This window comes from Oikopleura dioica, chromosome 2, assembly GCF_907165135.1.
Source record: "Oikopleura dioica chromosome 2, OKI2018_I68_1.0, whole genome shotgun sequence".
Taxonomy (NCBI): Eukaryota; Metazoa; Chordata; class Appendicularia; order Copelata; family Oikopleuridae; genus Oikopleura; species Oikopleura dioica.
In genome coordinates this window covers 2,180,989-2,204,918 of record NC_137292.1, presented here as the reverse complement: position 1 = coordinate 2,204,918, position 23,930 = coordinate 2,180,989, and the positions used below count along the sequence as shown (strand labels likewise).

General features: G+C 39.4%; 9 protein-coding genes across 14 annotated transcripts; 4 read left to right on the top strand and 5 right to left on the bottom strand.

The window, feature by feature from the left end:
* The first annotated feature begins 730 nt into the window (after positions 1-730).
* LOC145699592 (uncharacterized) lies at positions 731-1,576 on the top strand. Of its 2 annotated transcripts, none has more exons than XM_081776869.1 (3): positions 731-919; positions 1,185-1,362; positions 1,407-1,576. In XM_081776869.1, exons 1-3 carry the CDS (start codon positions 851-853, stop codon positions 1,502-1,504), a joined length of 345 nt encoding a protein of 114 aa, XP_081632995.1. In that variant the 5' UTR covers positions 731-850; the 3' UTR covers positions 1,505-1,576. The 2 variants fall into 2 exon arrangements, with proteins under 2 accessions (XP_081632995.1, XP_081632996.1); XM_081776870.1 differs by having other exon boundaries at positions 906-994.
* LOC145699595 (glycine--tRNA ligase-like) lies at positions 1,558-6,423 on the bottom strand. The gene is given in 8 exon segments (XM_081776873.1): positions 1,558-1,962; positions 2,134-2,222; positions 2,411-2,520; positions 2,523-3,016; positions 4,826-5,099; positions 5,141-5,519; positions 5,692-6,160; positions 6,359-6,423. Coding segments are annotated over 8 exon segments (2,070 nt in total). The 5' UTR covers positions 6,409-6,423; the 3' UTR covers positions 1,558-1,757.
* A 1,016-nt stretch (positions 6,424-7,439) lies between these two features.
* On the bottom strand, positions 7,440-11,410 carry LOC145699554 (gonadotropin-releasing hormone receptor-like). Of its 4 annotated transcripts, none has more exons than XM_081776822.1 (13): positions 11,333-11,410; positions 9,727-9,871; positions 9,403-9,630; positions 9,285-9,361; positions 9,107-9,244; positions 8,976-9,044; positions 8,845-8,865; positions 8,381-8,474; positions 8,252-8,337; positions 8,128-8,207; positions 8,025-8,084; positions 7,865-7,893; positions 7,440-7,733 (listed from the first exon to the last, which is right to left on the bottom strand). In XM_081776822.1, exons 1-13 carry the CDS (start codon positions 11,400-11,402, stop codon positions 7,478-7,480), a joined length of 1,353 nt encoding a protein of 450 aa, XP_081632948.1. In that variant the 5' UTR covers positions 11,403-11,410; the 3' UTR covers positions 7,440-7,477. The 4 variants fall into 4 exon arrangements, with proteins under 4 accessions (XP_081632948.1, XP_081632949.1, XP_081632951.1 ...); XM_081776823.1 differs by having other exon boundaries at positions 9,285-9,358; XM_081776825.1 differs by lacking the exon at positions 11,333-11,410 and adding an exon at positions 10,716-11,312.
* A 2,321-nt stretch (positions 11,411-13,731) lies between these two features.
* LOC145700558 (very-long-chain enoyl-CoA reductase-like) lies at positions 13,732-15,058 on the top strand. The gene is made up of 6 exons (XM_081777849.1): positions 13,732-13,897; positions 13,944-14,026; positions 14,070-14,438; positions 14,486-14,554; positions 14,598-14,815; positions 14,857-15,058. Exons 2-6 carry the CDS (start codon positions 13,985-13,987, stop codon positions 15,056-15,058), a joined length of 900 nt encoding a protein of 299 aa, XP_081633975.1. The 5' UTR covers positions 13,732-13,897; positions 13,944-13,984.
* A 164-nt stretch (positions 15,059-15,222) lies between these two features.
* On the top strand, positions 15,223-18,120 carry LOC145699574 (beta-1,3-galactosyltransferase bre-2-like). The gene is made up of 4 exons (XM_081776851.1): positions 15,223-15,537; positions 16,023-17,379; positions 17,421-17,522; positions 17,565-18,120. Exons 2-4 carry the CDS (start codon positions 17,056-17,058, stop codon positions 17,871-17,873), a joined length of 735 nt encoding a protein of 244 aa, XP_081632977.1. The 5' UTR covers positions 15,223-15,537; positions 16,023-17,055; the 3' UTR covers positions 17,874-18,120.
* Positions 18,121-18,529: 409 nt separating this feature from the next.
* Positions 18,530-19,797, top strand: LOC145699582 (N-alpha-acetyltransferase 80-like). 2 transcript variants are annotated; one of them, XR_014134044.1, is made up of 5 exons: positions 18,530-18,645; positions 18,693-19,031; positions 19,073-19,180; positions 19,221-19,576; positions 19,617-19,797. XR_014134044.1 is itself a non-coding variant. In XM_081776859.1 (4 exons), the coding sequence occupies exons 2-4, from the start codon at positions 18,846-18,848 to the stop codon at positions 19,383-19,385; spliced, it is 459 nt and encodes a 152-aa protein (XP_081632985.1). In that variant the 5' UTR covers positions 18,530-18,645; positions 18,693-18,845; the 3' UTR covers positions 19,386-19,797. The 2 variants fall into 2 exon arrangements, 1 of the variants encoding a protein (XP_081632985.1); XM_081776859.1 differs by having other exon boundaries at positions 19,221-19,797.
* Positions 19,798-20,525: 728 nt separating this feature from the next.
* On the bottom strand, positions 20,526-20,974 carry LOC145699590 (uncharacterized). Its single transcript, XM_081776866.1, has 2 exons — positions 20,800-20,974; positions 20,526-20,762 (listed from the first exon to the last, which is right to left on the bottom strand). The coding sequence occupies exons 1-2, from the start codon at positions 20,962-20,964 to the stop codon at positions 20,547-20,549; spliced, it is 381 nt and encodes a 126-aa protein (XP_081632992.1). The 5' UTR covers positions 20,965-20,974; the 3' UTR covers positions 20,526-20,546.
* Positions 20,975-22,058: 1,084 nt separating this feature from the next.
* On the bottom strand, positions 22,059-22,660 carry LOC145699589 (uncharacterized). The gene is made up of 2 exons (XM_081776865.1): positions 22,474-22,660; positions 22,059-22,306 (listed from the first exon to the last, which is right to left on the bottom strand). Exons 1-2 carry the CDS (start codon positions 22,636-22,638, stop codon positions 22,088-22,090), a joined length of 384 nt encoding a protein of 127 aa, XP_081632991.1. The 5' UTR covers positions 22,639-22,660; the 3' UTR covers positions 22,059-22,087.
* Positions 22,661-22,680: 20 nt separating this feature from the next.
* On the bottom strand, positions 22,681-23,482 carry LOC145700557 (uncharacterized). Its single transcript, XM_081777848.1, has 4 exons — positions 23,397-23,482; positions 23,021-23,353; positions 22,872-22,979; positions 22,681-22,830 (listed from the first exon to the last, which is right to left on the bottom strand). The coding sequence occupies exons 2-4, from the start codon at positions 23,153-23,155 to the stop codon at positions 22,681-22,683; spliced, it is 393 nt and encodes a 130-aa protein (XP_081633974.1). The 5' UTR covers positions 23,156-23,353; positions 23,397-23,482.
* Positions 23,483-23,930: the final 448 nt, after the last annotated feature.

The window sequence follows — 23,930 nt, the reverse complement described above, 5'->3', positions numbered from 1 at the left end:
AAGAGTGATAGTGGCGCTTTGTTTGATGGAAATGTAGAGAAATTGAATGTGGCGATTTTGAAGGCAAGGATTAAAGAAATCGCGGGAAAGTTGCCGGTAATAATTTGATGCTCAAATCAAGAAAGAAAAATCTTTTGGTGAATTTTAGAGTGAGTACCAAAGAAGCTTCAAGAAAGAGAATTACAGTGAGATGCTGACTTGCATTGAATCCGTAAGTGACGATAAGTTATCGTCGATAGTTGATTTAATTTTTAATTTGAGAGAGGGCTTGAATTTTTAAAAATTTTGCTTCAATTGTAGATAAATTTTTTACAGTACATCAACGATTTGAAAACCAGCTGCGCTCCTCCGCCGGTTCTTCGATCCCCTCCCTCCGTTGTTCCCGCCTTGCCTCTCCAGCCCACTCACTTTACGCCTCTAGAAGAGCATCGATTACAAGCAAGTCTTCAAAAGGGTCAAGCGTCAACCTCGATATTCCTGCCTACACACTCAAAGATCATTTATCGCCAGCTTCGCGAAGACGGCAAGAATTCAATGGACTCAAGTTTTGAACAAAATAGATAAACAAATAAACATTATCATGAACATATTGCTTGAAGTTGTGGTTGCAAACAAGATTCGAATCAGACAGGGCTTATAAGACATTCGTCTCTTTTATTACAGTAGAGAAAGAATCGCTAGAAATTTTCGTTTACAAAATCTTAGTATTTATAATAAATTGAAAGAAAATCTGCTTACTGGGGAAAATAAACAGGGCGGTTACAAAGTTCCTCCGCGGTCAAAATGCACTAGTAGCCAAAATTTAGCTACCACATTCTGGTAGACGAAATTGTCTGATGACCGGATTACCATGCGTAGCATGAGTGGTGGCCTTAGGGCCTCAATTCCAGCTTTCGAAAATTTAATCTTCGTAGCACAGGTTAGTCGATCTTTTGTCGATTCAAGAGAAGAACAAAAAGTAACTCAAAAGAGAAAGATGCTGTACAATATCGAGGTAATTGCAGAATATATATTTTCGAAAATAACTCGAAACACTCGTTTTGAACTCAAAATCAAGCCTTGACCTTCCACCAGAAATGACCTTTATTGACCGTGGGCGTGTCCATCCTATACTCCTATTTTTGGAACACTCATCTAAATTGGCTGATAGAAAAATGCGAAAAAATCTCGAAAATCTTTTTCAGAAAATTCTCTCTCACCATTCTGGACATGTAATTTTCGAGCGCGTCCTCCCCTTCCTCTCGGATTTCGAATTGTTGGAGCTAGAAAAAGAGCTTGGAGAAAGAGAAGATCTTCTGGAAGGACTCAATGCGGCGTTACCCTCGATAGTTTGGCGGCTCAGAGCGAAAAGAGACCCAAAAGGTATGAAGAAAGGCGCGAAGAAGGGGGCTAATTGCGTATTTTAGAGCTGAGGGTCACAAATGATTTCAAGAACTACTGCGCCGCAGTGCGAGAAAACTTGGAACAACGGGCCCTGACTTGGAATGACATTGATTTCAATTGAAGATTTAACAAGTTCGTCTTTCTTTCGCAAGATATAAACCCTTCAGCCCACTAAATGACACAAATAAACAAATTTACAAGCTCTCTTTGTTTATTTTTAACTTCAGTATTTAAGTTATTATTTAGATAGTAGTTTGAACTTTGAAAAGTCAGGATTTGCTACTGTAACAGTTGAAAATATTGCTAAATTTTAATTTAACCTAAAAGGGGAAAGGAAAAGCACCTAGTTTTTCTAAGACAAATCAAGTAAGAGATTATTCTAGAGGATTTTCCTTGAGCCAGTCGTCTTGGGAAGGGTATCTTGCCGCAACTTGTGCCCAGGACTGCCGCTGGCTGGCCATCTCATTGATCAAATTCGCTGTGTCTTGAACTGGCACTCGAATTTGATCGAGCGTGTCTCGATCTCGAAGGGTCACCGTAGCTGGCGTAATTTTCACGGTGTGGAAATCGACGGTGACGCTGAAAAAAATTTGTTACTTTATTTTCCATGCTTTTATCATGCGCTTTTCACGAGTAAGTAGCTTTTGCTTCTCTTGCAAAATACACTTTTGTCTGCAAAAAGCATGATTCGAACATGGAACATTCTAGTCCAGGAGTTTTCTGAAAAGTCAGCGAAGTAACGGAACTTACCCGAATGGAACTGCGATTTCATCTGTTCTAGCGTATCGTTTTCCAATTGATCCAGATGATTTGTCGACTTTGTGGGCTACTGACAGGCTCTAAAATGAAGAAAATCAGGAAAAGCTTTTGTCTGATACATTAGGGAGAGGTACAAGTGGTCTGAAATGGGGAGAGGAGCTCTTTTGTAGCTGAAAGAGAATAATTGGACTAAAATGAAACTAAATCAAAACGTTATTTTTGGTCTTAGTTGACAAACAGGGATAAAATTGGGGTAGTTTAAACTAACCTTTAGACCGGAAGAAATAGTGTTGATGAACGGATCAAACTCGGGTTTATTCGAAAGCGGCAAGACGGAGCATTTGTAGGGCGCAACGAGCGGTGGAATCGTGAAAACCTCCTCTCCGCATCTTTTTCTCTGCAATCGTAGTTATGTTCCAAGCAGGCGTAGATTAATCTTCCGATTCCGAAACTGGGCTCAATCACGAACGGGGTAAACGACTCTGTGTGGAATTTCTTGACGCTCTTTTTCAACTGGATCATTTCTTTGCTGATTTCGAAGCCAGCGAGTGTGATTTTTTCGCTGTTTTCGAATTGTTTTTCTAAATCGGCGGCGTCGGCTGAAACAATCGCTTCTGTCACCGCGGGAGTGTCTTTTTTGAACTGCTTGGCGATGAACTTCTTTACCGGAATCGCTTCAAAGACTTCTTTTTCGATTGGTTGAGGAAGAGTGCGCTCTGCTTGCAAATTGACTTTGGAAGCTTCGGCGTGGCATTGGAGATCGAAGCAGGAGCGGTCGGCGCAACCGACGCACTCTACCCAGCCGTAGGAGGTTCGGCATTCGAGATCCCAGCAGTCTTTTGCGTAGTGGGCCATTTCATTGTCCATGTGCTGTCTGAAGCGCATTTTTATATGTTCGTTTTGCAACAGGCATACCTGAATCCAGGGTCATGAAAAATTGGTGGAAGCGTGGTGGATTAACGCTTCTCGCGCCTCGCGCTCCACTGCGCCATGGTGGAAGGCAAGCAAAATCCACCGGGCCTGGTGGGAGAATGTCACTTTCAACTCGGGTAGTTCATTCCTGCGCTTAGCAGGAACCCACCGTTAGATCACCACACTTAAACTTTTCTTTCGCGTTTCGAAAAAGATTCAAATTTCCTTTGCTGGTGGAATGTTCTTCAATCAACGACTCTCTGGTGTGATAAAACATCCAACGCAATCGAGCGCGCAAATCAAAAATTTAAAACTGCTCTTGAGGAGAGTCGAAAAACACGCGCAATTGACCGAATTTTTGTCCTTCGGGACGAATTCTGGTATCAGCAATTTGATTTTCAAAATAATTTTAAATCGAAAGCAAGAAAAGTTTCCAAAGCATCCTTGCAACGCCATGAAGATACAATGCTTATTATTAGTCAGTTTCGTTTTAGAGGGTCAAAAGATGTTTCTTTTGATCGAATTATTCAAATTTTACTTTCGACCAATCTCAAATCTTAATCATTTACCTCTGTTTCCGTGACATTTGTGACATTCGTGACATTCCGTGACTGTTGTCTTCTTCTTTTTCTCCAAGTTCCAATTTAATCTTATCCTGCAAGGTGCTTATTCATGAATTTATTGAATTAACAGGATTATAATAAACTATTAATCACTAAAAAATTGTTCAAAAAATCTCCCATTTACCGCAGTTTTTGTCAAAATTGAACTGGGAGAAAATAATCTCCTATTTCACAAAAGTTCGAACTGGGAGATAAATCTCCTATTTCGCCAAAATACGAACTGGGAGATAAATCTCCTATTGACCGCATATCACCGTAGGGAATCTATCAAAAATAACACCGGGATTCCAAATATTGAAAAAGATTAGGCAGAAAATGTTCAATAATTAATGAAAACTCAAAATTTATTTTTCAAAGAGGCAAATCATATAGAGCACGTCTTGCATGTCATTAATTTTTCGATATGTTGTTTATCAGATACTTTTCTTACTGCCCCCAAAAATTTTCCTGGTTCTTCCTGTCGCACACAGTCGTCAGATAAGAGAGTGGAAGTGCTTTACGCGCCGCGCGGGAGCCCAAAAGCATTAGCGCGCGCCATAATCTCGGTGGGTGCTTACTGTGACCCTGTACTCAGAATCAGATGCAAATAACACCGGGTGATTAACACGAAAAGGTTCCCGGAAGTAGTAGGTTCATGTTGAGTTATTTCGAGAAGAGAATTAGCAGGTGCCCTTGAACACTTGGGTGAAAAATCACTTCACTTTATGTGAATTCTTAAGCCTGCCTTCCATAAAATCATGCTATCAAAAAGATTTTGGTATCGTTGGAATCGGCTGGAAAAATTATTTTATGAATAAAATTTTATTTTAATTAGGAAACTTCGCTGTTCCCGAAAAAACTCTAAGTATACGGTTTACTTCATACAGAGTGAGTACTCATGCAATTTCCGATATAATACCTAAGAATAATCCTTTGAGAATAATATAAATCATTCTTAGTCCCCGAAAAAGTATCCTCGGGACGATAAATTTATAAAAAAAAATAAAAATTTTCAAAATCCACCGGCCTTGGTAGATCCACCGGTGGATGGTAGAAGATTTTCCACCGGCCCGCGGTGGAATTTACTTTCACTCCCCCGAGGCGCAGTGGAGCGCGAGGTGCGAGAAGCGCTAATCCACCACGCTTCCACCAATTTTTCATGACCCTGCCTGAATCGCATTCTAGCAGGATCAATGCCGATTGCCTTCGCAAACAAGAAAATTCTACCGATAAAATAAGCCAAAGTTTCGTTGCAAAGAACTCCATTCTTCAGCGCTTCGCCGATCGAACATTTGGTCAATTTTCCACCACCCATTTGCGCATCTTTCGTGAAGAAAGGAAGGATTAGTTCTTTGACGCTTTCGAGGCTGGAGTGAGAAGCATCTGCTGGGTCGTAGAAGTGCTCGATCTCGGCCATTTGGAATTCTCGGCAGCGGATCAGACCTGAAAGCAGCTAATTTATTCTGCGTATTCATTTTATTTACCTGCTCGAGGAGCGATTTCGTTTCTGAAAGAATGCCCAATCTGCGCTCCAGCAAAAGGCAACTTTCCGTTGTTGAAATCCAGTAAGCGTTTGAAATTCAAAAAGATGCCTTGCGCCGTTTCTGGGCGAAGAAAAGCTGGTTGCGCCCCGGTCGGGCCGATTTCGCTGCGAAACATCAAGTTGAATTCCATCGGTTCGGAAATGTCGCCGCCACTGGAAGGAGACTTTACTTTGTACTGGCTCAGTTTGGCGCCCAGTTCTTCTTTTGAAAAACCTTCGATGAGGGGAGAAGTGGCCCGCATGTCGGCTTTTAGTTCTTCCGAAGTTGTTTTGTCTGTCAAGGCTTTTTCGATCGCGGCTTCCAGGAGGTGGTCAGCTCTTTTCGAAGGATAGAAAGACTGAGATGGTGACTTAGGTAAAGCCGTTTAGCCGCTCAACTTTAGCGGCTTGATTCCTAGGCTAGGACTGCCACTACGCAGCTTTTATTAAAGCATTTCATGACCATAACTCACATTTACAGTTGTTTGTGATAATCAGAATTCATCCGTTCCTGAAGCAATCTCCATTCGTCAAATCTTTGACCATCAAATCTGCAAATCTCTGCGCATGTCCCGACGCTTCCAGCACTTTTGATGGAGTCATCATCGTGCACTCTACTTCTAACATGTCATCGTTCGTGATGAAATGTCTTCTCCAAAGATCGATCACGTTGTTTTTCAGCATGCATCCGACCGGTCCGTAGTCGAACAAGCCCGCCACGCCGCCGTAGATCTCGAACGCTTGGCCGAAGAAAAATCGCTTCTTCAAACATGCTTCGAATTGTACTCGATCGAAAGGAGCTTCTGCGGCGACCAGTTCATTTTCCTTGTCTTGCAGCGCCTTCTTTCGCTTCTTGAGTTCGGCGACGGCAGTTTTGATGTCGAGCTCAGGAGCTTTTTGCGCCTTCAGTTCTCGGACGATATCACCTTGTTCTTTTACCGAAAGGCGGAGAGGCTCGAGGATCGAGTCAATATCTTCCATTCTGAAACGAACCATCAAATCTTGAAATTTAAAAATGGAAACAGAAACAAAGTGAAGAGGGCAACCCGTGTAGAAAACCTGAGAGAGGGTTTAAAATGATTAGGTTTTGCAAAATCGCTTTATAGGACCTGACTCAGGTTTTCTACACAAGAGCATTTGTGTTAGTCGGATAAGAAATCTTGTAAGCCACACTTTTTACCCCTCATTTTCACAGAAAACGGTCGAGAAAGAGGTTGAAAGGTTGTTCATGTATCGAACAATATTGGAATATTGAGAAAACAGGCTTTGATCCTTGACTTTTAAAGATTCAAAGCGCGAAAATCACCAGAATCCGCTTTGGAAAGCCCCTTTCCGGGCAAAAATAACGGTAAATCGACAGTTTGAACCTTTCATAACGCGGAGAAAAGAGCAATATCGCATAAATTAACACTTTCTCCCACTAAATAAGTATTTTTCCCGAGAATATCGTCGAAATTCTTCAAAATAAGCCCTCTCGATTGTTTATCTCTTCGAATTTCTTCCGCTAAACTGGAAAAGCATAAAATTCGCGATTGATTCTCTACGCTTTCGTCCTCATATCGCCGGTAAATATGGGCAAAAATGAACTTGTCTAATTTTTTCATTATTTTTTATTGCGCCTGGCAGGGAGGAAAAAGCGCGTGGGAAAATCAGAAAACTCCTCTGCTACTGGAAGATCCGCGACGCTGCTGGAAGAACTGGGTATTTTCCGACCGATCGGGCTAAAATCGAGACTGCTTGAATCAAAATAATAATCAATGTTTGATTTCAGTTTCCATAATTCGTGAAACTTCTTCACACTAACCGCGTGATAGCAAAAAATTCTCTAGAGAGCGCCAATGTTTTCAGTATTTTCAAGAAAAAGTCTCTAGATAAATTGTTGTTGTCAGGGCTCAACAAATGAATCTCTCAGTCTACGGATTTTTCCGGTCCGAGAAGCAGTAAAAAAAGGTAAATTCAGGTGAATTATTGCAGAATGAAGTCTAATCCAAAAATTTCTAGCAAACGGGAATGTCAAGAATGGGCGAATGGTTCTTCTAGCGGGCGGTTCAGATGGTGTCCACTACTGAAGAGAGAGATAACTTCTGAAAAGTGAAACTGCCCGTGTTCAAAAAGTTAAGCCTTCGCCTCATTCATTGTCCTGAATAAAATCAATTTCTCTCACAAAATATGTCTTGTCTCATTTTCTTTGCAGGAAACCTTTCGATTTCGCATTTGCACTAGCTTTTTCGCAGGAAAATCAACGAAAATGTACAGAAATAAATATTTTTATTAACACAGAAAGTAAACTTTACAAATCTTATAATTTATCAACGATAAAATTTCGCGGCGATCGAGGCCGACTTTGATCCACCAATGCGTCGCCGTGCTCGTCTAGCTGGAGAGTCGTGAAGACATTTCCATTCTCGCGTTTTGGAATGATCAGCTTTTCTGAATCCATTGAGGGGCTGGTGGACAAAAGATTGGAGCTTTCTTGCTTTGAGAATGGAAGATCGCGAAGAGGTAGTTTTGGAGTGCCAGAAGCACTGGGCATTGGACTCGGGCGATTGGAGAATCTGGTGTTTTGTTCAAGCTTTGAAAGGCGCAGAATTTCAAGGATTTTCTAATAATGGGGATTGATAAACGAGGATTTAGATTGTCAGTTAGAGTTCTAGAGTCAAGAATCGAGAGTGAGTATGAACAGTGCCTGGTGATCATTGTTGGAGATGTTTGATACTAAAAAATGAAGATGAAAGATCTAAATTTGCGAAAATGCGAATTCTAGTTTTACCTCTGGATCGAAGCTTTTTAGTAAAAAAGTCTGAATTTCGAAGTTCTAGAGAATCGCTCTAGAAAGGATAACTTACGTTACTCATGGTCGCCCTGGCTTCTATTTTGCCACTGAAATCGAACAAATTTCGCGCGTACTAAAAATCACTCAGTCCATTTAGATACGATGTTTTTTTTTACCTCTCTGACGTCGGAAAGCATTGAGCAGAAAACGAGAGAGTACAGTAATGGGACCAGGTAAAGACAGGACTGGACCCAGACTAAAATTAATAATAGAAAGGACGTTAGTTTAGGGAAAAGCTACTTAGAAGAGCTTTGCTGGAAGAAATTGTAGATGGATCGCCCCAACCAGTTAATAGCGCGTGCCCATAATATGGTCCGTAACAGAAGCTGAAGATAGTGACAGTAAAGAACGAAATCTAACATCGCATACCAGAAAGCAAAGATGAGAACAACAGCTAATCTCTCTAGCTTTCTTTTCGCTTTCGCCACTGATGTAACTGATTTTCTCGACTGTCCAATCATACCTGTAAAAAAGTTTAACTCATGACCGAATGGTGGTCATGTTTGTTTCCTACTAACTTCAACGGGTTAGAAAATGGAATTCTCAAATTCGAAAAATATTTTTTCGTTTGAGAAACAGGATGAGAAATAATCAAGATTCAATGGCGAGGTTAGTTGATGAAAAAGGGACTCATGAGATAGACGGGTTAATTTTTAACCCCTCAGTTTGTGGTATGAACAGATCTAGAGCCTGAACTAACTGAGATTGCTAGCACGAGGTCTGAAGAACATTCTGAGCCTGGCGCGTTTGAGCGCATTGAGAGACCTTTGCCGCATTCCGATTCCGAGAGCTTGGGTGAGAGAGGGTTAAAAATGAGCTGGAAGAATACTTACGAGTTGGAATGGATGTTCTTGCTTCAAAAAATGTTAAACACATTTGAATTTTATCATCAAAAGACTGTTCATTATTTCGCTGACACATTTTGTGCCCTTTCGCGCCGACAGGTTAAATTTTCAACAAGTACCTTTTTCCGTGCGAATCATTTTCGCCACTTCGTATATCAACAATCCCGAGCAAATGGTATTAACAACGGCTGATCGACAGACTCGTCAAAAGTAATTTAGCGAAAGTGATGGTATCAGAGCGAGTACGCGCCTGGAATGATGAATTGAAGTGTCATCAGAGCTGAATAATATCGATTGCGCTGCTCGATCGTGTAATTGCCCATGAAGTCGACGCATTGACGGTATCGCTCGATGTTGCACACTTTTCCGTCGTGGAGTTTATACAAAGCTGAAGTTAATCTTAGCCTCTCAAGTCTATTTTGACTCACCAAAAGCAGGAGCACAGGTCAGGAAATTCGCGATCAGCGACGGAATGATTATCAAAGCTGCTCTTTTCGTACTTCTACTGAACCAATAAATTCTTTTTCAAGTTTTCTTGGTCCTTACTTTGATCCAGCAAGAAGCGGAAAAAGCAGGGTAAGACATCTGTCCAGCGAAATGCAAGTCACTGCAGTGGAGCTCCAGGTCAGCGAAAACTGCTTGAAAAATTGGCAGATTTTACAGGCGATGTTTCCTGCATACCACTGGACTGTGAGGTTCCAAACTGCATCGAGGTTGTTTACAAAAAGAGCGAAGAAGATATTTGAGAGGCAGAGGTTGATGATGAACGCGTAGCTTTGAGAAGAGTTAAGGTTGCAGCTAAAGGTGCAGGTGGGCTAGGAGACGCCCACTCTACTAGGGTGGTCCTTCGAGAGAATCGTAACTCTCTGCCTTGGAGATTTGCGAAAATTTTTCCAAAGCGCGCAGATTGTCAGGATATTCATCGGAAGCGACAGGACAACGAACAAAAAGGCTATCGATGCTTTCGCGATATAAACTGGATTTGGCTTCGTCGGCGGGTCCTCGCATGTGCTCGCTAAAAATAATTAACTAGAAAGCTTTTTTAGGGATGAAGTCACGATTTTGAGAAAGGGAAGAATTTATCGCTCTTGAAAACCATAATTCTGAGATTTGTTCTTGCTTTATAGATTTTTTTTCCATCGTAAGAATCAATTCAACTTTACCCACATATTTACAAAAGTAATTTTTGAGGATATCGAGGAACGATACAGGTACTTTTTTGTACTGTATCGACGATATCAATTTTAAATATGAAAATCCTTGAATTGAATAAAACGTTATGTCAAGAACAAAACTGAGCTCGTCATTTCATTTTCTCTTTTTTTAAATTTTTTTTTTTGAAAAAAAAGTCTAATTTTTCATTATTTTTTCCATTTTTTTTTCAGTGCTCGTTAAAAAAACGACAACCAGGAGCCCAAAACAAAGGCTCAGAAAAGTACTTCCGATTACGTCATTATCTGAATAATAAAAAAACTCCGAAAACCGAAACTTACAAAAGTAGCTTTTGGCGATGTAATTTTTCAAGAGCCAGCGGAGTTCGTTTAGTTTTCCGTACAGTATATGTCGGAGAACCTGGCGGCTTGGCTCGAAGGCCGATTTAAAAAACTTTTCCATAAAAAAATTTCTTGTGTTATTTGACATGATAAGGGGCAAGAGCCCTTGTTCTGAGATCATCTTGGAAGTTCTGAAAAAGGGGGAGAAGTTGTTGGGCTTTTATCCTTGCTTTTGCAATTAAGAGCATTATTGATGAAGTCGTGTGGTTCATATGAATGTGTCCGGGAGTGACAGAATCATATGAGTTCAGTCAGAAAACTCATGAAAAATAACGAACTCAAGGGGAGATTATTGCTTGCACTTACTGTGTATATTCTGCATGCTAACAGTAACATTGTCCATTACTGTAAGGTCTCTCTCTCTAGTCTCTTTTTTTTATTGTGATCCTCTTTTTTTTTTGTTGTCAACTGGTCTCTCTTGTCAAATCTTCCAATACAGAATCTCCCTTTTTCTTTCTCAGTGTCGATATGAATAATTCGTGTCTGTTTCCAGGCGTAAAAGAATTGATCCGTACTTTTTGGAATTGAGAAAAATCGAAGTGGAAGACTGACCAGGGCACTTTCTGAGCCAGTTTAGTTCTTTATTGCCGAACGGCGAATTCATTTCTCAGATTAAACTGATCACCCCGCATCCGCCTTTTGTCAAAGTGAACAACAATGAACGACTCTTTCTGAAGTCTGAGTATTGTCTTACTATAGAACACGCGTTCTAGAGCGCATTTATACCTCGGCATTATGTATCCAGCTAAATTGTTTTATTGGAAATGAACTACTGCGCATAATTACCATAAAAACATATAAAAAAGATCCTTCTGCGCGAAGAATAAAACCTTTTATGTAATAACCTTTTTAAACAATGTTATTTTTATGTAATTCTGACATCTCGTATAAAAGAGTTTTAAAAGGTCCTGGGACTATTTTACCTAAGACAGATATCTTTCTCAAGGCTGGAATTTCTGAAATCTCGTAAAATTGATAAACAGAAAATTTCATAAAAAATCTTAAAACGAGAAAATTATGAGCCGGCAGTGGTTTTAAGTACGCGCAAAATACGTCAATCCACAGATTAATAATATATATTTACGCACAAAGAGCGTAATTTTAGATCAATTTAACATTATTTTCATTATGATATGAATACAATAAGTAGCTGATTGATAAATTGATAGATTGAGATTTTCATTATTTGTCGCACTTTTTCTTGCTTTCCCTTTTTTTCTCCTTTTTAATATTCTCCTTCTTCTTCTTCTCTCTTTTTGACAGAAGATCCCGGCAGTAATTATTAAAAAAATACGTCTGCTCGTTGCATTGTTTGGTAAGACTTTTGTAACACGCAAATCAATAGTAAGCAGCAGTTGCGGTTTACGAGGAACGATCATCTCGACGACTGTCGCCTTTTTCAATTGTTTTAAAAAGAAGGAAGCATTCGATTAAAAACAAGTTGCCATTTAATAATCTTTCTCCTCAAGTTCATGTAAGATGATAAATGGGCGGGAAACTGGGAGGGTTAATTAGGGCTCTAGCACTTTATTTTTCTTTTGAAAGTCAAGTGGGCTTGGCAACCTGTGTAGAAAACCTGAGTCAGGGTTTGGGTTTGGGTTTGGGTTTGGGTTAGAATGAACCTCAATGAACCCAATTGAGAGCATTTCAGTTCGGCCATAAATTTTTTTTCATTTCAACTTTAACAAGGTGCAAAAAGACCTGTCCAGAGTCCCCAACGGAAGGAGAAATCGCTTATCTGGCGAAAACAACTTGCGCTGGATCATTAAAAATGATTGACGTTCCTCATTTCAGCGCAGATCTGACTTGGAAACTTTCGACAATGCAAAAAAGCTTGAACAGAGGCTCATTAGAGAAACTGATAACTGCTTGACCAGATTATCTTTTTTGCATCTGTTGCTGATTAAAGACTTGACGAACGGAGATGCCAACCAAGAAAAAGGTTTGAGTCAAACTTCATTGAAAAAATAAAGCGAATAATTGATTTGTATATAAATGGTATCAAAGGTTAAGAACAGAGAAAGATCTGCTTCGGGAATGGATTTCAATTGGTCTCATTATAATTTTGACACCCTTATTTTTTAGGCGGAAATATGTATCATATTCTTGTTCGGAAATTTTAGTCAGTAAATTATTGACAATAATCGACGTTTTCGACAAAAGTTTATGCTTTTTTGATCAAAAAAATTGTTCAATCCATAAAAAGTGTATGAAGTTGTTCAACAACTAGTCGAAAACCGCCGAAAACGAGAGGGTCTACCGTCAATATCATTGAAAAGAGGTATATCTTTGGCATTTATTTTGAAACTCACCTGTCCAGAATTTTTTATAGTCCATTTTTCCTCTTTTTACTTTTCGAATAAGAATGCATTTTTGCTAACCGATTCCATTGCTCTTATTACGATCAATACTTGCAAGACTCAAATGAATGCTAAAGATTTTACTTCAATAACTGACGATGAAGCAAACTTGTCAATTCAGAGCCGCGTTTAAAAACATGGGGCATTTTAGTGTAGTTTAGTGCTGAGCTACCCCCTTAGGTAGCCCATTTAACACGATTACCTTGAAAATATTTAAAATACCAGCTTTCATGCAAAAACATCGCAATTTTTCTTTCGCCAAAGCCAAAACTAAGTTGTGGTTATATCTTTTTTTTCTTCACTTTGAGAAATTCTTTTTCTCGACTGATCTATTGGAGTTTGAATCAAATAAGCATAAATTAATGAGGCTGTTAGCATGACAATTTGATGCGAAAAACTGCCACTCTTAACTTGCCCTTCTCGGTCAAAAATAAGCTGATAATTGCGAGGATATAAAAAAATCAAAAAATTGCAAAAACAAAAGAGGAAAAAATAGAGTTATGTTAATGAGATCACCTCTGTGCCTCTTCCCAGGTGATAATATCTTCCCACTATCGAATTTTTAATAGTGCTCGAGTCAACTCACTCTTTTCCAAATCATCATTTTTAAACAGCGAAAATGTCGCTTTTCGCTGTTTCAGAGAATTTGAGAAGAGTGAGTTCTGCACCAAATGATCAGGACTGGGCCATTTTTTAGAATTTTATAATTGAAGTTTATAGAATGTTGTAACAATAAAATTCAAGAAGATTTTAAGACAAAGAACAATATCAATAATTCGTCAATTCTAACAAATCTTTAATTTTCTTCAAGTTTTGAAAATGTATCACTTTATGGTTCCCAAAAATGATAAAAATTCTTGTTAATCTTTAATTATTTTAATAAATTATGCCGGTTTCGGTTTATGTAAGTTTTCGATTATGATAATTATCGTAAACTTGCAAAAAAAATCTAGATTCGAGCATCGACAGCAGCCCAAAACAGAGTTCCGGAAGTGCCAACGCCCCGAGCCACAAAAAAGGCCAAGAGCAGCCAGCTCGATTTGCACTCGTCGAGGTCGAGGTCAAGGATATCAATACTGAGAAAACGCTATGCGTCCTCAACCGCGTCCCAACAACAACGACCACCAGGTAGAATCAGCTACTGAAATCAAGGAAGAAAATTATGTTTTTCTAGAGAGCTGAAGAAGCTTTTTGAACGGGAATTCCCGACCATTTATGTTGAGAGGCAGTCTTTTCATCTCGACAAAAAATCAAAAGGTAACCCCTTTCCCAGTTTTTCTTAAAAACCATCTTTCTGTAGCGCTTCCGAATAAGGACTGCCTATCATCCCATGGACTTACAAACGAGTGCGTATTGTACTTCAAAGACCTGGGCCCGCAGAGCAACTGGAAGACTGTCTTTCTTTGCGAATTCAGGAAAGAAGTCAGAGAATTTGCCCTTCACATTTTTAAGCACTATTTTGACTCGAAAAAGCTGCATGATCCTTGTCTATTCCATCTTCTTCCTTCTCCGATACATCCGAGGAGACAGTTACAACAGTGAGAATGATGATGATGATCAAGACGAAACAGAAGGAGATGAAGGGGAAAATGAAGAGATCTTTGTCAAATCAGCAGATGATTTCGCATGTTTGGCGGCAATGATTGCTCACACTTTTCATTATTTAAGGGTATTAAAAATAAGAAATGAGGATATTTAAAAACTATTTATTTTCAGAGAATTCTTGAAGTTTGCTTTTTGCACAAATTCAGCGGGAGCACTTTTGCTGTTCGAAATATCCCAAAAGTAAGCCCGATTATTTCTCTGTACAAGTAGCGACTTATTTCAGATCTGCATTTTCAACGGGATCATGACCGCCTGGATGGCTTACATCATCAACCACCCGCAGTACCATCCTCCTAGAAATCTCCAAGTCCTCTTTGCCTCTGTTATTTTTCTCCTGGCTGAGTTGGGGTCTTTATCGATTCACTATCAGCTCAAAAGTAACTTCAAAAACAGAACGATTCAGAACCCAAGCTGGAATCCTTTCACTTGGCTCTACTCCAGGTAAATTTTTCTTTTCTTCATTTTTTTAAATTATTTTTCAGAGTTTCCTGCCCAAACTACACATACGAGCTCCTGACATGGATCAGCTTCATCATCATGACAAATTGCGGCGTAGTGCTTATTCTGACTGTACTGAAATTTTTTCAACTGTCCATTTGGGCGCAAAAGAAGCATGCAAACTTGCTCAATCAGTTTCCAAACTATCCCAATTCTCGTGCTGCCCTCATTCCCTATGTTTTTTAATAAATAAATTTGATTCTACAATTTTTGCAAAAAGAAAAATTGATCGAACGGCGCGCCAGTCGTTTTCACCAAAAAATCGATCCATCAAAAAAGGGATGAATCAACCGAAAACACAAAAAAATCAAATCCTCTCCGCCCGTTTTTTTTCAAAATGCTCCGAATTTCAAGACAAGTCTGAGCTCATCCCGGGCGGCGAGAAAAGAGTGACCGTGAGAGGTGGCGCGTGAGAGAGAAAAAGAGAGAAATTTGTGGGCGTCCAACTGATCCTCCTCAATTGTCTTTCGCCTTTCATTTTCTCAAAACAAACCTTTAACGCGCTCGGTGAAAAAAGAAAGTGCGTGATTTTTTAATGACGAAGATTCAAGAGATTTTTCAAGTGGAAAACGCTTCAACGAAGAGCGAAAAGAAGAGTTGAAACTTTCAACTTAAAGTTGAGATTCGCCGTTGAGAGAAAATAAATAGAAAAAAAAAGAATCAAAGTAAGTCTTATTTTTTGCTTGTTCTTTTTTTCTAAAAAATGATTAGAAAGAAGCAAAACAAAATTCAGTTTTTTGGTACTCTATCGATAAAAATATCAGCTGTTTGTCGGGAAATCTGACCCCGTTACGCTTCGATAACAGTAATTTGCCGGTTTTACAATGTCAGCGGTCCGGGATTTGGGGCTTTCAAGGCACTTTGATTGTACATCCGACCCTGCTTTAATCTGACATGAAAATCTGACAAGATGACGGCACTCATTTCAAGCCTCGCGAAATTTTCGAATTACAAGTGTCTCTTTTTTTTCTTATAATAAAGAACACTGACAACGATGGTTTTTGCTTCGGTCTTTGATTATCGGCTTGTCCAACGAAACATGTCGAATAATGTTTCGATAAAAAAGCCGATAGAATAATGAGAATGATAATTATATTTGAAGAGCTCTATTGAAATTGTTACGTTTCACTAATAAAATGACCTTTTTAAGACGAAACAATAAAGCGATGTCAGACGAAATTCCACTGCTTCCAAATCAAAGAGAAACACCAGAACAGCGAAAAATCAGCAATAATGCCCATACTCGCGGAAAAATTGTCCTCGTTTTCATCATTATCATCCTCTTCGGTGCACTGTATCTCCCGTACAGTAATTTCACGATAATTGTGCCGAGTTATATTCAAGTGTTTATTCCGCCGACATCACCGAAAATGAGAGCAGATGAGCGCTACTATCCTCCACCAGGAGTGAATTTCGACCCGGATGAAATTGACAGTTCCAAAAGCAAAGAGAAAATTTCCGTTTTTCCAAAGCCAGCCGAAAATTTAGACCCTAAAAATATCGAAAACTCAGCTCCGAAAACCCCAAATCCAAAAGAAACCATATCATTACCTGAAAAACCCCTTAAAGCCACCAAAAAACCCGAAGAAAACCAGCCTGAACAGCAAAAATGGACGATAGTTATTTCTTACATTAGTGAAGAAATGAAGCTCTTGAATCAAGAATTCTTGAGTTTAACGAATTTCCAATCCTGCCCAGTCAAGTTTGAGTTCATTTTTGTGAAGAAAGAAGAAGGCAACGATTCGCTGATGATTGAGGAAATCTTGCCCAAAGTGGAGTCTGAAACAGTAGTCTTCAAAACTGAAGCAGATATTCTTCTCTTGCCGGAATTGGTTGCGAAGAAGCCAGATCCAAAGGAGGGTATTGTGTGCATCAAGGATGATTATAGGATCAAGCAGAAGAAGGCTGATCAGGAAAGGGATTGATTTTTCTTAATAAATATTAAAAATCGCATCCGCGAAATCTATCCCTCTAAGAACCCAAATGACTTCGTCAAGTTCACCTTCCGCGGCGAAAATCTCGGTCCATGCCGCTCAACTTCTCGCCAGGGGCCTTTTCTCCTTTCAAAATCTCGTTTTTTGAACAACACTATTACGGGCACTCTGCTTTCTCCAGCCATCACTCGCTCAAAACCAGTCGATTTCATTTCCGCCGAAAGAATTTTGCCGCAGAGTTATAAAATAATGAAACCACCGCCGAATTTTTACAAATTGGAAGAGAAGGATTACAACGTACCTCCAGCAATTCTAGCGCATCCGAGAAAAACTTGCGAAATGAACGAGCTGCCGATCTTCATCAAAAGCGCGATCAACAACAAAAAACTTCGATCCTTCAATCGCCAGATCCGCAACGAGTACCAGAAACTGATTCCCGATTGGAAACTCAAGCTCTACTTTGTTTTCGGGAAAAAGGACGCTGGAATGGATCTTCTCTACAAGGAGCTCGAGGAGTTTGACGACTTGATCATTGCTGATTTCAACGATATTTACAATAATCTGCCGCTCAAGGTAAAAAAAAATAATTTTTTTAGTCGCTCATGTATTTTAAGACTTTTGCTGCTCATAACTTCCTGAACTCCGATTATTTCGACAGCTGTAATGTTCAATGGACAATCTTCCACGATGATGATTCTGCAGTCGTTTATGACAAGGTGCCTTTTCAACCCCCTTTTTCCATCATTTACACTTTTTAGTTGATCAACAATGTCTTCAAAAGAGAATCGCCGGACACTGCCAAATTCCGCTGTATTTTTTCCAACATCAACCCTGGTCCCCCTATCCGTACGGGCAAATATGGCGTCAATGCTCACAACTTCCCAATGGGCTACATTTTTCCTGCTTTTTGCAATGGACCCGCTGCTTCTTTCACGAAAAAAGCTTCAGAGGACATTTTTGAAATTGCGAGGACTCATAGAAACGGTCGAAATAGCTTGTTAAAATTGTACCTTTGTTTTATTTTTGACCAATTAAAAGCCTCTCTGGGTTCATCCTCGAGGATGTGATGTTCACTGGAATCTTCCGTGAAATCGCTCATGACAAGGACATCAAAATGATCACTGGAATGGCCCAACACTTTGCTAGCAGCAAGGAAACTAATTTAAATAAGCAGTTGCAAATGGTCAGACACACTGTTTCTTCAAGAGGATAAACGATGGAACAACTAGAATTAATTTGTAAATATCCTGTTTTCTTCAATCTTTCTGTTTTTTTTTCTGTACTGGTGCTCAGAGCTGTAATAAAAAATGTAGATAACAAAAAACCCCTTTCGCGACTTTTCATAATTACTAATTAGCCATAATTAGCGGTCGAAAAATAAGGTAGCTTCTGATCCTGAGCTGTCGAAATATCTCCGGAAAACATTGATCTTCTAATGAAACCTTGGTCGTGACGCTCCTTGGATAATTTTTCGGCAGCATTCAATTAGGAATGAAAAATGCTGAGGATAGTGCAACGGTCTTCGACGTAAAAGATAGAGCTCATTCTTTATGGGATAATCAGTAAGAATTCTTTGCCAACTGCCGTTCTTTGAACATGAGTAACATTGACCTACGGCTTGTTGTCACCTTGTTTATTGATTGAAGCGTTGCGTATGCAGTATTTTATAGTGCTAAAACTCAAGATAGAAACTGCTTTGATGGGCATCCTGTCTTCTTTTTTGCTCTGAAGGCTTTTATCGAACTTTGAAGAGAGGATCAGAAGATGAGCGTTTATAGACAGAAAGATTACATTTTATTGAAGCTTCATGAGTGCCAAGAGAAATTTATTAAGCTGCAGGTATGTACAAATTTGACAAGAAAAGGGGCTCATCTGATCAAAAATAGGAGATATATGAATTTGATGATCAAAAATCGCCGGTAAATCTCACCCTTGAGCTTCTAGAAGAGGATTTTCCCGTGAAAGATGGCTCAAAAAAGTACCAGGAAATGATTTATTCGATAAAACAGTCTCTCTTTCAGTAATCCATTGATAAAATCATGAGAAAGCAAAGAGTCAGTTCTCTGAAAAACAGCTGCGATGCTCTACCAATGCATGTTGTCCTCGTCAATAAGAATTTTATGACGCAAATGAAAGAAACTGAAATTGAAATTGTTGGACATTGTCGACTTTTGTGTGTGGCTGGGAAGTCGAACATGACTTTCATCGATGATTTTGTCATCAGAGTAAGTTCGTAAGACGATTCTTGAGTTATTTCAAGTTCTAGAAACAATACAGAGCCCAAGGTTTTGGGCGATATTTGTTCAAATCTTTGGAAGAATTTCTCAAGCTTGAACTCGACCAGGACTCTTTTGGAATTGCTTCAAAAACTGAGGTACGTTTTCTTTTACCACGAAATAATGGAAACAACGAAGATTGATCGCTCATTTTTCCGCCACATGGGAATGAACAAGCTTGACGATGGCCAGAAAATACCTTACATTGACGTTCAAGAAGGACAATTGCTCAATAAACTGAACAAATTCTTCTCAGGGAGGATTCAAAAGACCATCTTTCCATCAAATAATGGCCATTTTTGATCAAAAATAAAGTCGCTAAGGATGCGATGGACCGAAAAAAGGATGAAAATCGGCTTTTTATGACCAAGGATCTCTTTCATTTCAATCTTTGCGGCACTGATGGATACAAAGCAAGACTAGAAGCGATCATGGAAGCGAATGAACGAATCCGATCAGAGGTTGAACGAAGAACCGCTGGCACAAATTTTAAGGTCGCAGAATATAAAGTTATCGTAATATCATTTCTTGAAGAAAACAACTGCGGATACGAAGACTCATGCAGGAGTTAGCGCTATCGCTAGTCGGTTCGCTGGGGCAAGAAGGGCGTCTGCGGCGGTCGTTAGTAGTGTTGGAGGCCTTGGAAGAAGAATGTCGAGAGCTTTGTTCAAAAGACAAAATACTGTCGGTTGATTTTTTAGAATAAAATTGAGCTTATTTTATAAGAAATGATTGTTGAAATTTTATTTTCTTGGTGTTGCTATTTTACTTTAACCACTGGCACAAAGGCCAAGTGGGCAAAGGACAGTCGAGAATGGACAGTGCCGAGGAATAATCAAATTAATCTTTCGTCTTTTCCATCTTCTCTGAATCCGAGCTGCAAGATTTCCTCGTCCGTCACAAGCATAAGCGTCAGCAAGAGCAAACAAGCAGGTTATGACATTTTCATGTCGTTGGCATGGAGTCATTCCATTAGTCCAAGAGCACTGCGCATCAACATCAGCTAGCAGTGAATCTCGATTTCTCAAATTACAAACTTCGCCCCTGCCGCCATTCGCAGCAACAATTTGTGATGCATACTGTTGTATTTTACTTACGTATCTATCGTCTTTTTTGTCTCCTGGTTGAAGTGGCAAGTTTTCAGCAAACCACTTTTAAAAATATTATTCGTAAAGTCAACTTTAAAAATACTTACATCAAAATGACCAAGCAGAATGTCCACTTTATCTTGCACAACACTCGCTCTTGATAGATTCAAGATCGAAGAGAGAAAAATAATTGAAAACTTCATTGTGAATTGAACTGAAGAAAAGAACAGACAATTGAGCTTTTAAAGGTTGAGAACGGATGTGGTCGCGGCTCGGCGGTCAAACAATTATGAAAACAACGGAATGACATTTAGATGATCACGTGATTTCTCATCTTTTTTTTTCTGAGAAACAATAATATATTTCCAGCAAAATATTATTCAATGATCGATTGTTGAATAGATTCCCTTCGATGAGCTTTCATCGACATTCTTCTTCCAAGAGTGTCTTTGCTCGTCAAAGCCAGAAGAGCTTCTCGTTCTAGTTCGGCCTCACTCATATTTGATACCGTCGAAGCTCTTCTAGAAGCTCCGCCAAATTTTTCTGCAACGACTTCGATTCCAGCATGGGTCGATGTTTTCGCAGAAGTTTTCTGAAAATAATTTTACTCTAACTGTTCATAAGCGAACCTTATAATTTGAGCCCACAGCCTTTTCCATAATCTCCAATTCCAGTTTTTCCTGAGCATCCTTGATCGCCAGAATTCTCTCCTTGTATCCATCAGTGCCGCAGAGATCGAAATGGATGAGATCTTTTGTCAGGAATTGCAGCTCACTGTCCCTTTTTCTGTTCATCGCTTCCCTCGCGACTTTTTATGGATCAAAATGAGTTTGAATAAACGGAGAACTAACTGCTTTTTCAATCATTCCTGAGAAAAAGTCGCTAAGCTTGGCCAATAATTCTCCTTCGTGGATATTGATGTACGCGAGTTTCTCGCCCTTTTCAAGTTTTTTCATTCCCATGTGGTGAAAAAATGACCTCGCATTCTGAAATTGAAATCAGTTCCAATCAAGAGAAGTGTGACTGAACCTCATCTTTAGTTGCAGTTCCACAAGCGTCCTGATCAATTTCAAGCTTGAGAAACTCTTCAAGCGATTTCCACAAATGTCGCCCGAATCCGTGGGCTCTGTATTGTTTCTAGAGATCCAGATGATCGATGAAAGATTTTCTTCGCTTACTCTGATGACGAATTCGTCGATAAAACACATGTTGACTTTCCCAGCAACGCATAATAGCCGAGCATGTCCTGCAATTTCCACCTCGGTCTCCTTCATTTGAGTCATGAAATGTTTGTTTACTAGGACAACATGCATCGATAATTGATCAGAGCTTCCTTCAAGAGAGCTGAGTCGTGCCTGTCATGTGATTTTCCGGGCAGATTGACTAGTTTTCATAAAAAAAGGAAAATAAAATCCATTCCTGGTGCTTTTTCGAGTCAATTGTCACTGGAAAGTCTTCTTGGAGAAAATTAAAAGTAAGATTTATTGGCGATTTCTCTTCCTCGAACTCGTAGAATTCCAATTTTATGAATAAGTTAACAGTTTCTTATCAATAGATCTACCTGGCGTCGAACAAATGTCTCTTGGAGCTCATGCAGCTTTATTAAAATATAATCTTTTGGTTTATAGACGTTCATTGCTTTCTCAAAGCTGAGTTATAAAGGACTGGTTTGAGTGGGGATATTTTCGAGAGTTATCTCAGTTGATTTAGGTGCTGTTACGGCATGATAAGAGTTTTCGTATAAATTATAGCGGTTAAGCCAAGCTCTGGTAGCGCCATGATATGGATCTCGTCTTCAAATGAAGACCCCAGAAATGAACTTAATTTGACGAGCCTGTAAGAATAAAAAGAATAAGATTTTTAAGGTTTTTTTAACGATTCGTGTTTTTTGACAGCAAAAGCAGGGAATAAAAATGGTCATTCATCGATGGATTCTTTCATGAGAGACTCTCTTCTGTGACTTTTGACTGACATTCTTCTTCCAAGAGTGTCTTTGCTGGTGAGAGCGAGAAGAGCTTCTCGTTCAAGCTCGGCATCGCTCAAATTTGAAACAGAAGAGGCTCGTCTTGAAGCGCCGCCAAATTTTTCAGCCATTTTTTCGATTCCAGCATGAGTTGATGTATCAGCACTCATTTTCTAATGATATTAATACTGAGGTTCATTTTGGTTAGTTTTTTGATGCCCTCAGCCAATAAGAGGCCTGTATCTGTTATCTCAGCAAATCAAAATGGGTAGTCCACAAAATTTCAAGGTAATAAAGAATCCTACCTCTTCCCCGGCTTTTTGTCAATTAGAGAAGGTACCTTGTAATTTGAGCCAACAGCTTTCTCCATAATTTCCGCTTCGAGCTTCTCCTGCGCTTCTTTTATCAGCTGAATTCTCTCTTTGTATCCATCCGTTCCACAGAGATCGAAATGAATTAGATCTTTCGTCAAGAAGAGCATTTCAGCATCTTTCTTTCGAGCCATTGCTTCTTTTGCAACTTAAAAAAGGTCGAAAATGTCCTTGAATCAAGATCGAAAAAGCATTTTTACGATCATTCCTGAGAAAAAATCGCTGAGCTTGTTGAGCAATTCTCCTTCGTGGATGTCAATGTAGGCGAGTTTCTCTCCTTTTTCGAGTTTGTTCATTCCCATGTGATGAAAAAATGATCTAGCAGTCTGATGAAAAGGTAAGAAACCTGATTTTAGGCGATAAAAACCTCATCTTTAGTTGCAGTTCCACAGAAGTCCTGGTCGATTTCGAGCTTGAGAAATTCTTCCAGCGATTTCCACAGATGCTTTCCTAATCCTTGTGCTCTGTATTGTTTCTAGCGCTTCAAGTAGTTAATGAATAGTCATCAAGACTTACTCGTATGACAAATTCGTCGATGAAACACATATTGACCTTCCCAGCGACGCATAAAAGTCGGGCATGTCCGGCAATTTCGACTTCGGTCTCTTTCATTTGCGTCATAAAATGTTTGTTTACAAGCAGAACATGCATCGATAATTGATCAGAACTGCCTTCCAGGGAGCTGAGTCGTGCCTTTCATGTGTTTTTTTCTTTCCAAATTCTCAGAATATTGTTCTATAAAAAACGTTTCTTGTGCTTCTTAGAACCTTCTGTGACTGGAAAATCTTCTTGGAGAAGATTTACGGTCAGGTTTACTGGCGATTTTTCTTCTTCGAACTCGTAGAATTCCTATTTTATGAGGAAAATCATGTTGTTTAGACTTTTTCTGTACCTGTCGCTGTTCAAATGTCTCCTGTAGCTCATGGAGTTTCACCAAAATATAATCTTTTGCCCTGTAAAGGCTCATCTTTGACCAACTCTGAAAGCAATTGTGTTCCGAATTCGCAGATCAGCAGATGAAGACAGGGTTTAGCACTATCAAAAAATGTCCATTAGGACCGCGGCGATGACACGAAGTGCACCCAATTTATTTGAGTCAGCAAAATCACACTGATTTGGATTGAGCTGTTGAAGTTTCTAGATTTCCGAAATATCGAGGATGTCGCTGAACAAGCAAAAAAATTCTGTATATTTTGGCTTTAAAAATTCTTATCTTTGCCAAAAAAATTACCCGCAATCGTCATTTCTGGCCTCTTTCCATCCCTGCCTTGGGATCTAACAAGCTGTTCAACCAATATAATCCCCAAAATTTTCTGCTTCTAGTCAATTCAATTTTGTCACCATGAAAATTTTCGTCGGACTTTTCGCTTTTTCTTCCGCTTTTGGCCGATTTTTCGATGAGCGAGCCGATACTGCTGAAGATATC